This window comes from Saimiri boliviensis, chromosome 11, assembly GCF_048565385.1.
Source record: "Saimiri boliviensis isolate mSaiBol1 chromosome 11, mSaiBol1.pri, whole genome shotgun sequence".
NCBI classification, from domain to species: Eukaryota; Metazoa; Chordata; class Mammalia; order Primates; family Cebidae; genus Saimiri; species Saimiri boliviensis.
Window position 1 is genome coordinate 43,825,608 of NC_133459.1, and position 13,343 is coordinate 43,838,950.

At 45.6% G+C, this 13,343-nt stretch overlaps 1 protein-coding gene and 1 pseudogene across 3 annotated transcripts in view; both read right to left on the reverse strand.

Annotated features, from left to right (window-relative positions):
* Positions 1-11,382, reverse strand: part of EIF2B3 (eukaryotic translation initiation factor 2B subunit gamma) — a 133,570-nt gene extending 122,188 nt beyond the window's left edge. For all 3 annotated transcript variants that reach the window (XM_039474160.2, XM_074380712.1, XM_074380713.1), the window contains exons 1-3: positions 11,270-11,382; positions 4,634-4,790; positions 1,624-1,769 (exon numbers count right to left, since the gene is read on the reverse strand). In XM_039474160.2, the coding sequence (XP_039330094.1) occupies positions 1,624-1,769; positions 4,634-4,781 (294 nt within the window). In that variant the 5' untranslated portion in view covers positions 4,782-4,790; positions 11,270-11,382. The remainder of the gene's footprint in view (positions 1-1,623; positions 1,770-4,633; positions 4,791-11,269) is intronic.
* Positions 11,383-11,892: 510 nt separating this feature from the next.
* On the reverse strand, positions 11,893-12,798 carry LOC101031819 (peptidyl-prolyl cis-trans isomerase A pseudogene; annotated as a pseudogene).
* Positions 12,799-13,343: the final 545 nt, after the last annotated feature.

A 13,343-nucleotide genomic window follows, 5' to 3' on the forward strand; every position in this document is an offset into this window, starting at 1 on the left:
AGTGGACTCTGCAGATGGGAGACATACTAGCAGAAGCACAAAGGAACTTTCAGGAGTGATGGAATTGTTCTAGATTTGGATAATCTAGGTGTATATTTACTATCTGTGCATTTTACTGTGTATAAATTATTCCCCAATAAAAGGGGGGGAAAGGCCATTTACATATTTGAATTTTTTGTTTTATAGTACAAAAGTAGGTTGAAAATAACACATCTGCTAAGTCCCCAGAAATAACAGAAGAAAGTCTGCCTCCCATTTCAAGTAATATGGCAACATCACAATAACTGAATTTTTCCCAAAGAAAAACAATTTTAGAACAATCTATAGTGCATCTTTCTCAGCTTATGGCCACAAACGATTGGGGAGACTATGTTCTCATATCTGTATGCTCGTTAGTTTCTTAACCAAAGATAACTAAAAGTTCAAATATTACATGGGATGTCTATGAATTTTTTAACGTTCCTCTGTGCTTCTTTCTAGTCAATCCTCAACTGCAGAGTCAACTGCTCCTCTGATTTATATATTAACATTGCTTGTTCATGAATTTTGTATATATAGAATCTTTTGAAGTACATTTTGAGTATCTTTGTTTTTTTGAGATAGGTTCTCACTGTTGCCCAGCCTGGTGTGCAGTGGTGTGATCTTGGCTCACTGCAACCACCACCTTATGAGTTCATGTGATTCTCCTTTCTCAGCTTCCCCAGTAGCCAGGATTACAGTACATGTCACCACACCCAGCTAATTTTTGTGTTTTTAGTAGAGACAGGGTTTCACCATGTTGGCCAGGCTGGTCTTGAACTCCTGACCTCAAATGATCCATCTGCCTGGACCTCCCAAAGTGCTGTGATTACGGGCATGAGCCAGTGTGCCTGGCCTAGAATATGTCTTTTTTTTTTTTTTTTTTTAATAAAAATGTGCTATAACTCAAAAACACTGGAAACCAGTGGCTATGATGAATGAATATCTACATCTTTTTTTATTTTTTTTTATTTATTTTTATTTTTATTTTTTTTAGTAGAGACGGGGTTTCACCATGTTGACCAGGTTGGTCTCGATCTCTCGACCTTGTGATCCACCCACCTCGGCCTCTCAAAGTGCTGGGATTACAGGCTTGAGCCACCGCGCCCGGCCTTTATCTACATCTTTACTAGTAACCAAATCAAAGAGAAATTGAAGAGTACATGAGTAACAAAATATGTGATATAAAAATATATTAGAAAAAAAGTTTTATAAACTATAATGCACTGAGGGCCAGGGATGGTGCTTCACGTCTGTGATCCCAGCACTTTGGGAGGCTGAGGCAGGAGGATCACCTGAGGTCAGGAGTTTGAGATAAGCCTGGGCAACATGGTAAAATCCCGTCTCTACAAAAAATACCAAATTAGCCAGGCATGGTGACACACACGTGGTAATCCCAGCTTCTTGGGAGGCTGAGGCAGGAGAATCACCTGAAGCTGGGGGGTGGAGGTTGCAGTGAGCCGAGATCATACCACTGCACTCCAGCCGGGGTGACAGAGCAAGACTCTGTCTCAAAAAAACAAAAAACAAAAATTATAATACACTGGGAAAATAAGATACTATTTATCTTCAATAAACAAGAAGAGTCAAAAAATAGCTTTTCACCTTAAGTTTTGGATATATGTAGCGCAAAGAATCTGCAGTTCCCATGTCAGCATCATCAGGAATACACACAACATCTGGCTTTATTTTCATCTTGAATTCTGCACATAGAGCCTTTTGAACATCCCTGGTCGTAACCACAATGACTTCTATAGGACAAAAGAAAAAAAGATAGAAAGACAAAAACTTATTCACACAGATGGTAGTTTCAGTGTTTTAATTAGATTTGGTCTATTTCTAGGTGTAATAATAACTGCTAATATTATTGCGCTTTTCAATGTGTTTTACCTGCATTCCCCCTAAATAATAATTCTTCTTTTTTTTTTTTTTTCCTCAAACAGACAGGGTCTCACTTTGCCACCCAGGTTGGAGTGCAGTGGCATGATCACTGGCTCACTGCAGCCTCAACTTCAGAGGTCAGGCAATCCTCTCCCACCTCAGCTTCTCAAGCTGGGACTACAGGCATGTGCCACCATGCTTGGTTAATTTTTGTGTTTTCTGTAAAGATGAGGTTTCACTATGTTGCTCAGGCTGGTCTCCAACTCCTGGGTTCGATCCACTAGACTTGGCCTCCCAAAGTGTTAAGATTACAGGTGTGAACCACTGCGTCTGGCCTCCCCCAATTAATTCTTACAACAATCTCATCTTACAAATGAGGAACTCTGGATTAAAAGACATAAAGCTGGCTGGGTGTAGCGCCTCACGCCTGTGAATCTTTTGTAAATCACTTTGGGAGCCAAGGCAGGTGGATCACTTGAGCCCAGGAGTTCAAGACCAGCCTGGGCAACATAGCAAAACCTTTTCTCTACAAAAAACTCCAAAAAACTGGAGGTTTAAGTGGGAGGATTGCTTGAGTCCAGGAGGTGGAGGCTGCAGTGAGCCAAGATCACCCCATTGCACTCCAGCCTGGGCAACAGAGTAAGTCTGTCTGAAAAAAAAAACAACTCAGGTCTATATGACTGGTGCCCACACTTTAATACATTGCATGCCACTTCTCCTTGATATGAAGAATTCAGAAGAATGTTCATCAAAAATACAAATGGGGACTGAGTGCTGTGGCTCACACCCGTAATCCCAGCACTTTGGGAAACGAAGGCAGTTGGATAACTTCAGCCCAGGAATGCAAGACCAGCCTGGGTAACATGGTGAAACCCTGTCTCCGCCAAAAGAAAAAAAAAAAGAAAAATATGCAGGAATGGTGGTGTGCATATAGTCCTAGCTACTTGGAAGGCAACCTACCATGGAAGGATCACTTGAGCCCAGGAGGCAGAGGTTGCAATGAGCTGAAATCATGCCACTGTACTCCAGTCTTGGGTGACAGAGCAAGACCCTGTCTCAAAAAAAGGGGACCATGTGTGGTGGCTCCCGCCTATAATCCCAGTACTTTAAAAGACTGAGGCCGGGCACGGTGGCTCAAGCCTGTAATCCCAGCACTTTGGGAGGCCGAGGCGGGTGGATCACGAGGTCAAGAGATCAAGACCATCCTGGTCAACATGGTGAAACCCCGTCTCTACTAAAAATACAAAAAAGTAGCTGGGCATGGTGGCACATGCCTGTAATCCCAGCTACTCAGGATGCTGAGGCAGGAGAATTGCCTGAACCCAGGAGGCGGAGGTTGCGGTGAGCTGAGATCGCGCCATTGCACTCCAGCCTGGGTAACAAGAGCGAAACTCCGTCTCGGAAAAAAAAAAAAAAAAAGACTGAGACAGAGACATGCAGATCACTTGAGGTCAGAAGTTCAAGACCAGCCTGGCCAATATGGCGAAACCCTGTCTCTATTAAAAATACAAAAATATAAGCTGGGAGTGGTGTCACATGCCTGTAGTCCTAGGTTCTTGGGAGACTACGGCAGGAGGATTGCTTAAACCTGGGAGGTGAAAGTTGTAATAAGCTGAGATCATGCCACTGCACTCCAACCTGGGCAACAGGGTAAGACTACAACATTTTAAATTCATTCAATACAAAGAAAGAGCTATCAAGCTATCACCCCTTCCTATCAGAGGCAACTGTAATAATGGAATGAACAATGGATCACAAGACTAGGCCTCAAGCTTTGGCACCCTGATTTACTGTATCTAAATAGAGGGCACCTCAAACTCAATGTGACCAAAGCTGAACTCATTATTTTCATTAAAACCTGTCCCTTGTTTCCTATTCCTTTTCCTACTTCATGGCATAATCGTCTACCTAGTTACCCAAGCAAAAGTAGAAAGAATCACTAGATTTTAAGGTTCTAGAAGTCAGGGCCTGAGCTGTCTTTTCAGTTCTGTACCTCCATGCTTAATATATAACCTGGTACTTTGTATCTCTATTACCTGGTACATAATATATATATGTTTTAAGTTTTTTTTTTTTTTTTATAATAGAGATATTACCTAGTACATAATAGATTCTCAGCAACTACCGACTATGAGGCATTTAAGAGTCACAATCTGGTGGGACGCGGTGGCTCACACCTGTAATCCCAGAACTTTGGGAGGCCGAGGCAGGTGGATCACGAGGTCAAGAGATCGAGACCATCCTGGTCAACATGGTGAAACCCCATCTCTACTAAAAAAATACAAAAAATTAGCTTGGTGGCACGTGCCTGTAATCCTAACTACTCAGGAGGCTGAGGCAGGAGAATTGCCTGAACCCAGGAGGCAGAGGTTGCAATGAGCCGAGATCGCGCCATTGTACTCGAGCCTGGGTAACAAGAGCGAAACTCCCGACTCCAAAAAAAAAAAAAAAAAAAAAAAAAAAGAAACCAGAGTCACAATCTGCTCTTTCTGATATTCATACAGGCTTCATCTTGGATCATATTGGACATCAGCTCCATAACATCAACACTTAGTGCTATCCTCTCAACCTTTTTCACACAACAATAGAGTACTCCTACATTCCTTTTTTAAAGAGGCCAATCTTCAGTCAATGAATTCTGGTTACCCTCTCTCACTCTTATAATGCTGACAAATCATGAAGATCAATCCCCTAAAAGTTTTATGAGTTCACAGTTCACTTTGTCATAGCTCACCTTCAAATCCAACGCGCTCAAGCAGGTTCAACGGGTACCAAATTAAAGGTTTGTTCCCAACTGGAAGCAGAGGTTTGGGAATGCTGGAAGTTAGGTCTGTCATCCGAGATCCCCCACCTACTGCCATCACCACTGCTTGAAATTCCATGTTTACAAGCTACAAGTACAGAAAAAACAATTAACAGAAAAAAACCAATGTAACAAAAATCAAGGCACACACAGTACTAGCCTATTTTTATTTAGGTTACTGACACCCACTATGTCAAATGTATAACTCCCAACTCTAGCAATCAGAGTAAGAAAAGCTTAATTGCAGATAAACATTATGTCTACCAATACATATTCTCAGTTCTATCCTTGGTAAAAGTGGGAGGGTATGAATGAAAAAAAAAATCTGGCCCTTGCCCTTGAGTTACTTACAATTAAGTGGAGAAGACAAATCCAGTAAATCACAATATATGTCATTAGTACCAGAGCAGAAATATATCAAAGATGCAATGGGCATACAACAAAGGGAACACCTAGTTTTCTTTGAAAACATGGGGAAGGTTTCACAAGAAGGGATGCTTGAGCTGACTCTGAAGAAGTAAGAGTTTATCAAGTGGGCTTCTGATGTGTGAATTTTTATTTTTTGAAAATATTAGGCTGGGGCCGGGCGCGGTGGCTCACGCCTGTAATCCCAGCACTTTGGGAGGCCGAGGCGGGTGGATCACGAGGTCAAGAGATCGAGACCATCCTGGTCAACATGGTGAAACCCCGTCTCTACTAAAAATACAAAAAAATTAGCTGGGCATGGTGGTGCATGCCTGTAATCCCAGCTACTCAGGAGGCTGAGGCAGGAGAATTGCCTGAACCCAGGAGGCGGAGGTTGCGGTGAGCCGAGATCGCGCCATTGCACTCCAGCCTGGGTAACAAGAGCGAAACTCCGCCTCAAAAAAAAAAAAAAAAAAAAAAAGAAAATATTAGGCCGGGTGAGGTGGCTCACATCTGTTAATCCCAGCACTTTAGGAGGCTGAGGTGCATGGATCATCTGAGCTCAGGAGTTCAAGCCCAGCCTGGGCAACATGCAAGACCCCATCTCTACCAAAAATGCAACAAATTAGCCAGGCATGGTGGCTCGTGCCTGTGGTTCCAGCTATTTGGGAGGCTTAAGTGGGAGGATCCCTTGAGCCTTGGGAGGCAGGTATTACAGTGAGCCAAGATTGCACCACTGCACTCCAACCTGTGTGACAGAGTAAGCTCTTGTCTCAAAAAAAAAAAGAAGGAAAATATTAAAAGATGTCTGACTACTAGAATTAACAGCAGAAACCCAAGCATGTTAGGCTTTTGAAAAGTATAAAAGTATTAAGACTCCTCCAATAATTCAGCCATCGGCTCACCTTCTTATTCCTCCAATTATTAAAGATATCACTATAAACACAAACATAGGGTTGTATCTGAACCTAGATTTACAGAACCCAATTATTAAAAACAAACCAAATTGCCGGGCACGGTGGCTCAAGCCTGTAATCCCAGCACTTTGGGAGGCCGAGGCGGGTGGATCACGAGGTCGAGAGATCGAGACCATCCTGGTCAACATGGTGAAACCCCGTCTCTACTAAAAATACAAAAAACTAGCTGGGCGTGGTGGCGCGTGCCTGTAATCCCAGCTACTCAGGAGGCTGAGGCAGGAGAATTGCCTGAACCCAGGAGGTGGAGGTTGCGGTGAGCCGAGATCGCGCCATTGCACTCCAGCCTGGGTAACAACAGCAAAACTCCGTCTCAAAAAAAAAAAAACCAAATTGTTAATTCCTGTTTTTCAAACTCAAGGTAATAAACAAACCTATTTGACTTTGAAAATAATCTCTTTACAGAAACTACCACAGACCAGAGGCACAGTAAAAGGTCATAAATACTTATTTATTTTTAGAGATGGAGTTTCACTCTTGTCACACAGGCTGGAGTGCCATGGCGCAATCTTGGCTCACTGCAACCTCCGCCTCCCAGGTTCAAGTGATTCTTCTGCCTCAGCCTCCCGAGTAGCTAGGATTACAGGCATGGGCCACCAGGCCTGGATAATTTTGTATTTTTAGTAGAGATGGGGTTTCTTTTTTTTTTTTTGAGACGGAGTTTCGCTCTTGTTACCCAGGCTGGAGTGCAATGGCGTGATCTCGGCTCACCGCAACCTCCGCCTCCCGGGTTCAGGCAATTCTCCTGCCTCAGCCTCCTGAGTAGCTGGGATTACAGGCACGCGCCACCATGCCCAGCTCATTTTTTTTTGTATTTTTAGTAGAGACGGGGTTTCACCATGTTGACCAGGATGGTCTTGATCTCTTGACCTCGTGATCCACCCGCCTCGGCCTCCCAAAGTGCTGGGATTACAGGCTTGAGCCACCGCGCCCGGCCAAGAGATGGGGTTTCACCATGCTGGCCAGGTTGGTCTCAAACTCCTAACCTCAGGTGATCCACCTGATTTGGCCTCCCAAAGTGCTAGGATTACAGGCATGAGCCAACATGCCCAGTCTATTTATTTATTTAGAAGACAGGCTCTCGCTTCGTTGCCCAGTCTGGAAGTGCAGTGGCATGATCATGGCTCATTGCAGCCTTGACTTCCTGCCCCAGCCTCTGGAGTAGCTGGGACAACAGGTGGGTGCCACCATGCCTGGCTAATTCCTTTTTTTTTTTTTTTTTTTTAACAAGATAGAGTTTCACTCGTGTTGCCCAGGCTGGAGTGCAGTGGCACGATCTCGGCTCACTATAACCTCCGCCTCCCAGGTTCAAGCAATTCTCCTGCCTCAGCCTCTCCCGAGTAGCTTGGACTACAGACATGTGCCACCATGCCTGCCTAATTTTGCATTTTTAGTAGAGACGGGGTTTTTCCATGTTGGTTAGGCTGGTCTCAAACTCCCAACCTCAGGTGATCCACCCGCCTTGGTCTCCCAAAGTGTTAGGATTACAGGCATGAGCCACCGTGCCTGGCCGCCTGGCTAATTCTTTTAATTAATATTTTATAGAGATGAGGTTTCACTATGCTGCCCAGGCTGGTCTCAAACTCCTGGCCTCAAGCCTCCTCCCTGGGCCTCCCAAAGTGCTGGGATTAGAGGCATGAACTCCTGCGCCTGACCAATCTTTAATGATTTAAACTGAAAGTACTCTTCTCTGATTTACAACAATGATGTAATTTTAAAAGTAAATGTTAAAATGTAACATTCAAAAGAAACTATTGGACATCAAATTGCCAAATAATGTTGCAACTTTACTATAATTATAATCATTCCTGGACCCCCCCCACCGCCCCCACCAAACACTTCAATATCTAACATGCAGCACTTACCACCTACTATATCCAAGGCATAAAGTGAAGGCTCTTGCATAACATTCACAATGTAAAGACATGGTCATTTTGATTCTAGCAAGCATTGCCTCAGACTGGAATTTACTTACACTTTGGCGTTATATAACATTCACTACATCTAATGTTATTATGAAGAGCACTGGACCCTTAAGAGTCAAAGGATGGAGGCCGGGCGCGGTGGCTCAAGCCTGTAATCCCAGCACTTTGGGAGGCCGAGGCGGGTGGATCACGAGGTCGAAAGATCGAGACCATCCTGGTCAACATGGTGAAACCCCGTCTCTACTAAAAATACAAAAAAACTAGGTGGGCGTGGTGGCGCATGCCTGTAATCCCAGCTACTTAGGAGGCTGAGGCAGGAGAATTGCCTGAGCCCAGGAGGCGGAGGTTGCGGTGAGCCGAGATCGCGCCATTGCACTCCAGCCTGGGTAACAAGAGCGAAACTCCGTCTCAAAAAAAAAAAAAAAAAGAGTCAAAGGATGGGCAGGGTATGGTGGACGGATCATCTGAGGTCAGGAGCTCAAGAGCAGCCTGGTGAAACCTCGTCCCTACTAAAAATATTTTAAAAATTAGTCAGGCATGGTGGCGAGAACCAGTAATCCTAGGTGCTCAGGAGGCTGAGGCAGGAGAATCACCTGAACCCCAGAGGCGGAAGTTGCAGTGAGCTGAGATGGTACAACCTGCACTCCAGCCTGGGCGACAGATCAAGACTCCATCTTAAAAAAAGAGGAGTCAAAAAATGGGCTGGAAGCGGTGGCTCATGCGTGTAATCCCAGCACCCTGGGAGGCCAAGGTGGGTGAATCACCTGAGGTCAGGAGTTCAAGACCACCCTGGCAAAAACGGTGAAACTCCATCTCTACTAAAACTACAAAAATTAGCTGGGCGTAGTGGCAGACGCGTGTAATCCCAGCTACTCTGGAGGCTGAGACAGGAGAATTGCTTGAACCTAGGAGGTGGAGGTTGCAGTGAGCGGAGATCATGCCGTGGCATTCCAGCCTGGCGGACAAAAGAGAGACTGAATCTCAAATAAAAAAAAGTGACTCATGCTCCCAGCACCTTGGGAGGCCAAGATGGGAGGATTGCTTGAGCCCAGGAATTCCAGAACAGCCTGGGCAACATGGCGAGACCCCATCTCTATAAAAAATACAAACAATTAGTCAGGCGTGGTAGTGCATGCCTATAGTCCCAGATACCCGGGAGGCTGAGGTGGGAGAATCACCTAAGCCTGGGAGGTCAAGGCTATACACCACTGCATTCTAGCCTGGGCAACAGTGAGACCCTGTCTCAAAAAAAAGAAGAGTCAAAAGAAGAGTTTAAGTTATGATTCTACCACTCATAAGTGGTGTGATCAGGAGCCTGACATTTAAAACTCATAGTGTCCTCAGCTTCTAGAAGGAAGCCCAGTGGTTAGGTTCACAGACCCTAAAGCCAGAATGCCTAGGTCTGAATTCTAGCTCTACTATTTATTATCAGCTGTGCGAACTATGGCAAACTACATAACTTCTCTATGCCTCAGTTGTTTGCATTTTATAAGATGGGAATAATTATAGTTTCACTTCACAGAGTTGTTGTTAAGATTAAATTCAGGCTGGGCTTGGTGGCTCACGCCTGTAATCCCAACACTTTGGGAAGCGGAGGCAGGCAGATCATGAGGTCAGGAGATTGAGACCATCCTAGCTAACATGGTGAAACCCCATCTCTACTAAAAATACAAAAATCAGCTGGATGTGGTGGCGCACGTCTGTAGTCCTAGCTACTTGGGAGGCTGAGGCAGGAGAATTGCTGGAATCCAGGAGGTGGAGGTTGCAGTGAGCCAAGATTGGGCCACTGTACTCCAGCCAAGCAACAGAGCAAGACTCCGTCTCAAAAAAAAAAAAAAAAAAAAAAAAGATTAAATTCGTTATTCTATGTAAAGCAGACAAAATAATGCCCATCCTATGAGAAGCACAATATAAGCAGTTGCTTTATTAGACAGAGACTAGATTAGGGATTCTGTACTAACTGAATCATGCTGCTTCATAATTCTGGTCTCTGCACTGCTACTGTTCCTTTCTAGTCTGCCTTTCTCTTATGTCTAGTAATCACCTACTACCCTTTGAAGATAGCTCAAGAATCCTCTTGTCTACAAAGCCATTCCTAACCCTCCCCATCCTTCCAGAAGTGACTCCTTTTCCCAAAGTGCTTCCACTCTGCCATGTGCAGATTATCTTAGCCTTTACAGGGTTTCATTGCACATATGTGTTTAAATGTCTACTTAAGTTTAACATTGATGTCTCTTAAATGTCTGTACAACAGTCTATTTAAGAGTGACTTTCTTGGACTGTGTGTGGATCATCACTGTATTCCCTGTTAGATGCCAGAAATCAGCATGGAACGAGGACCTGTGAACTTCACAAATGTCTAAGAGTCCAACTCAAACAGTGCACAAGGGCACTAGAACCCAGGTCACTAGGAACTGAGGTTCTGGCTCTCAAGGAGGCCATGTGTGAAGAAAGGCAACCTAGGAAACGTGAATAGTTATCACAAACATAACTAATCATGATAGCAGGCAGACTGTCAAATGCTCATGTCACTGCCACGATTAAGGGTGATGGGAATCATGGCAACCAGTCTCGCTGCCTCCCAAGCTTTAGAGCGGGTGGTCACGGCATCTCAGACATGCATGCATCATAGCATTCATGTCTTTTCCAGTTGTAAATACGTAAGAAAACTGCATCAGAATTGGTCTGCCATTCCACATGCGCTGCCTGAAGGCAGAGATCTCACTGCATTTCTCCTTGTTCACTGCCCTGCATCCAAACAACTACAGGAAGGCTGAATAAATGAATGAGGGACTTAGGTTGAAAAAGTGCAGGCATAGTGCTAAAGGCGCCTGGTACCGGGTCTAGTGCTCACTCGCTGTGAATCTCAACAGAACCTCCCCTCCCTGACACTTCGTTTCTTTCTTTTCTTTCTTTCCTTTTTTTTTTTGAAACGGAGTCTCACTGTTGCCCAGGCTGGAGTGCAGTGGCGTGAATTCGGCTCACGGCAACCTCCGCCTCCTGGGTTCAAACGATTCTCCTGCCTCAGACTCTCGAGTAGCTGAGATTAGAAACTTAGTTTCTCCATCTGTTGCATCAGGTGGTTGGCTCGGATTCTCCACCAACCTCCTCTCTCCTTCGGACACAGACACACGGTCGGGTGGAGCAGGGAGTCAAGTTGGCGACTTCGGAGCTCAGCACCCCTTCCTACCCTTTCGGGTCCAACTCGGCCCAGTTCGACAAGCCCGCCTCCCTCAGATGAGTGGCCCCACCGCGCTGCTCACCGGGGTCAGCCAGCCCGTGCGCGGCCTGGCAGGGCAGAAGTCACAGCTATACCTCAGTTCCCCGCACGCCACAACCGCTCCCAGCGCTCCACACGCCGCCTCTGACTGACAGCCCAAAGGCGCAGGCGCGTGATGGCCGAGACGCTCGATGGAAAGCGCAGAGCAGACCCACTGAGAAGGGACGAGCGCCGAGCGATAGATGACGGAGTGGAGGCGCGAGCCGCTGAGCGGAGGGGAGGCGGAGCGGGAGCCAACGAGGAGCGTTCGACATGTGTGTCTCTCTGTCCATTAACACATTGCTAACGCCTGCTGAGTATTCCTTCGCAGTGCAGGGTGCCAGGACCTCAGACAAAACAACTCAGCCTCTTTCCTCAGGGAGTTATTCTAGGACCTGGCTCCAAGTACATTCTGTGAAAGAGAGCTCATTCGGAGACGCAATTTTGGTTTGCTAGTGAAAAAAAATCACCAAGTGCCCTTGGAGGGGTTGCCGGGGCTTCCTATTTCTAAGACGTATAACATCGCCACTCGCGTTAACTTTAGCTATCAAAACTGGGGGCGACTGGCCATGGTGGCTCACGCCTGTAATCCCAGCAATTTGGGAACTCCAGGTGGGAGGACTGCTTGAAGCCGGGAGTTTCAGATCAACCTGGGCAAACGAAACTCCCGTCTCTATAAAAATAAAAGTTAGCCTGGCATGGTGGTGTGTGTCCGTAGTCTCAGCTGCCCGGGAAGCTGAAACGGGAGGATCGCTTGAGCCCAGGAGTTCGAGGCTGTTGTGAGCCATGATCGGGACACTGTACTCCTGCCTAGGTAACAGAGTGTGACCCGGTTTTTTTTTTATTTGTTTGTTTTGATTTCATAACCATAAACTTAACTCTGCAATCCAGTTAGGCATGGAAGGGCACACAGGGCACAAGGAAAACATGGAACCCAAAGGGAACTGCAGTGAAAGCATAAAGATTCTAGGATACTCTGAGCAAATGGAGTGGAGGGGTGCTTGCCTGAGCTGCAGAAGGAATGGTCTGGTGGTTAAGATAAAACACAAATCAAACTTTAGAGTTGTCCACAGTCAGCAATGGTGATCTTGCTGGTCTTGCCATTCCTGGACCCAAAGAGCTCCATGGCCTCCACAATATTCATGCCTTCTTTCACTTTGCCAAAAACCACATGCTTGCCATCCAGCCACTTAAGTCTTGGCAGTGCAGATGAAAAACTGGGAACCATTTGTGTTGGGTCCAGTATTTGCCACGGACAAAATGCCAGGATCTGTATGCTTTATGATGAAATTTCTCCCCGTAGATGGACTTGCCACCAGTGCCATTATAGCATGTGAAGTCACCACCCTGACACATAAACCCTGGAATAATTCTGTGAAAGCAAGAACCTTTATAGCCAAATCCTTTCTCTCCAGTGCTCAGAGCATGAAAGTTTGCTGTCTTTGGAATCTTGTCTGCAAACAGCTCAAAAGAAACACAGCCCAAAGGCTTACCGTCAACGGCCATGTCAAATAACCTGGTGGGGTTAACCATGGCTGATAGTAAGGGGCTCCTGGCAGCAGCCGAGACCCTGTTTTTAATAAAACAGTAATAGGCCAGGGGCAGTGGCTCATGTTTGTAATCCCAGCACTTTGGGAAGCAAGGTGGGTGGATCCCTTAGGCCCAGGAGTTTGAGACCAGTCTGGGCAACATAGTGAAATACCCTCTCTACTAAAAATACAAAAATTAGTTGGGCATGGTGGCATGTGCCTGTAGTCCCAGCTACACAAGAGGCTGAGGCAGGAGAATTGCTTGAACCCGAGAGGCGGAGGTTGCAGTGAGCTGAGATTGTGCCACTCTACTCCAGCTTGGGCGACAGAGAATGAGAGTCTCAAAAGGAAAAAAAGAGAGAGTGAGAGAGAATGTACTCAGGCCACAATTTAATAAAACTAACATAATTTACTAAAGACCTTAAGTGTAACTGACTTTATTTATTTATTTATTTTTGAGACAGAGTCTCACTCTGTTGCCCAGGCTCAAGTACAGTGGCATGATCTCAGCTCACTGCACCCTCCACCTCTCGGTTTCAGGCAATTCTT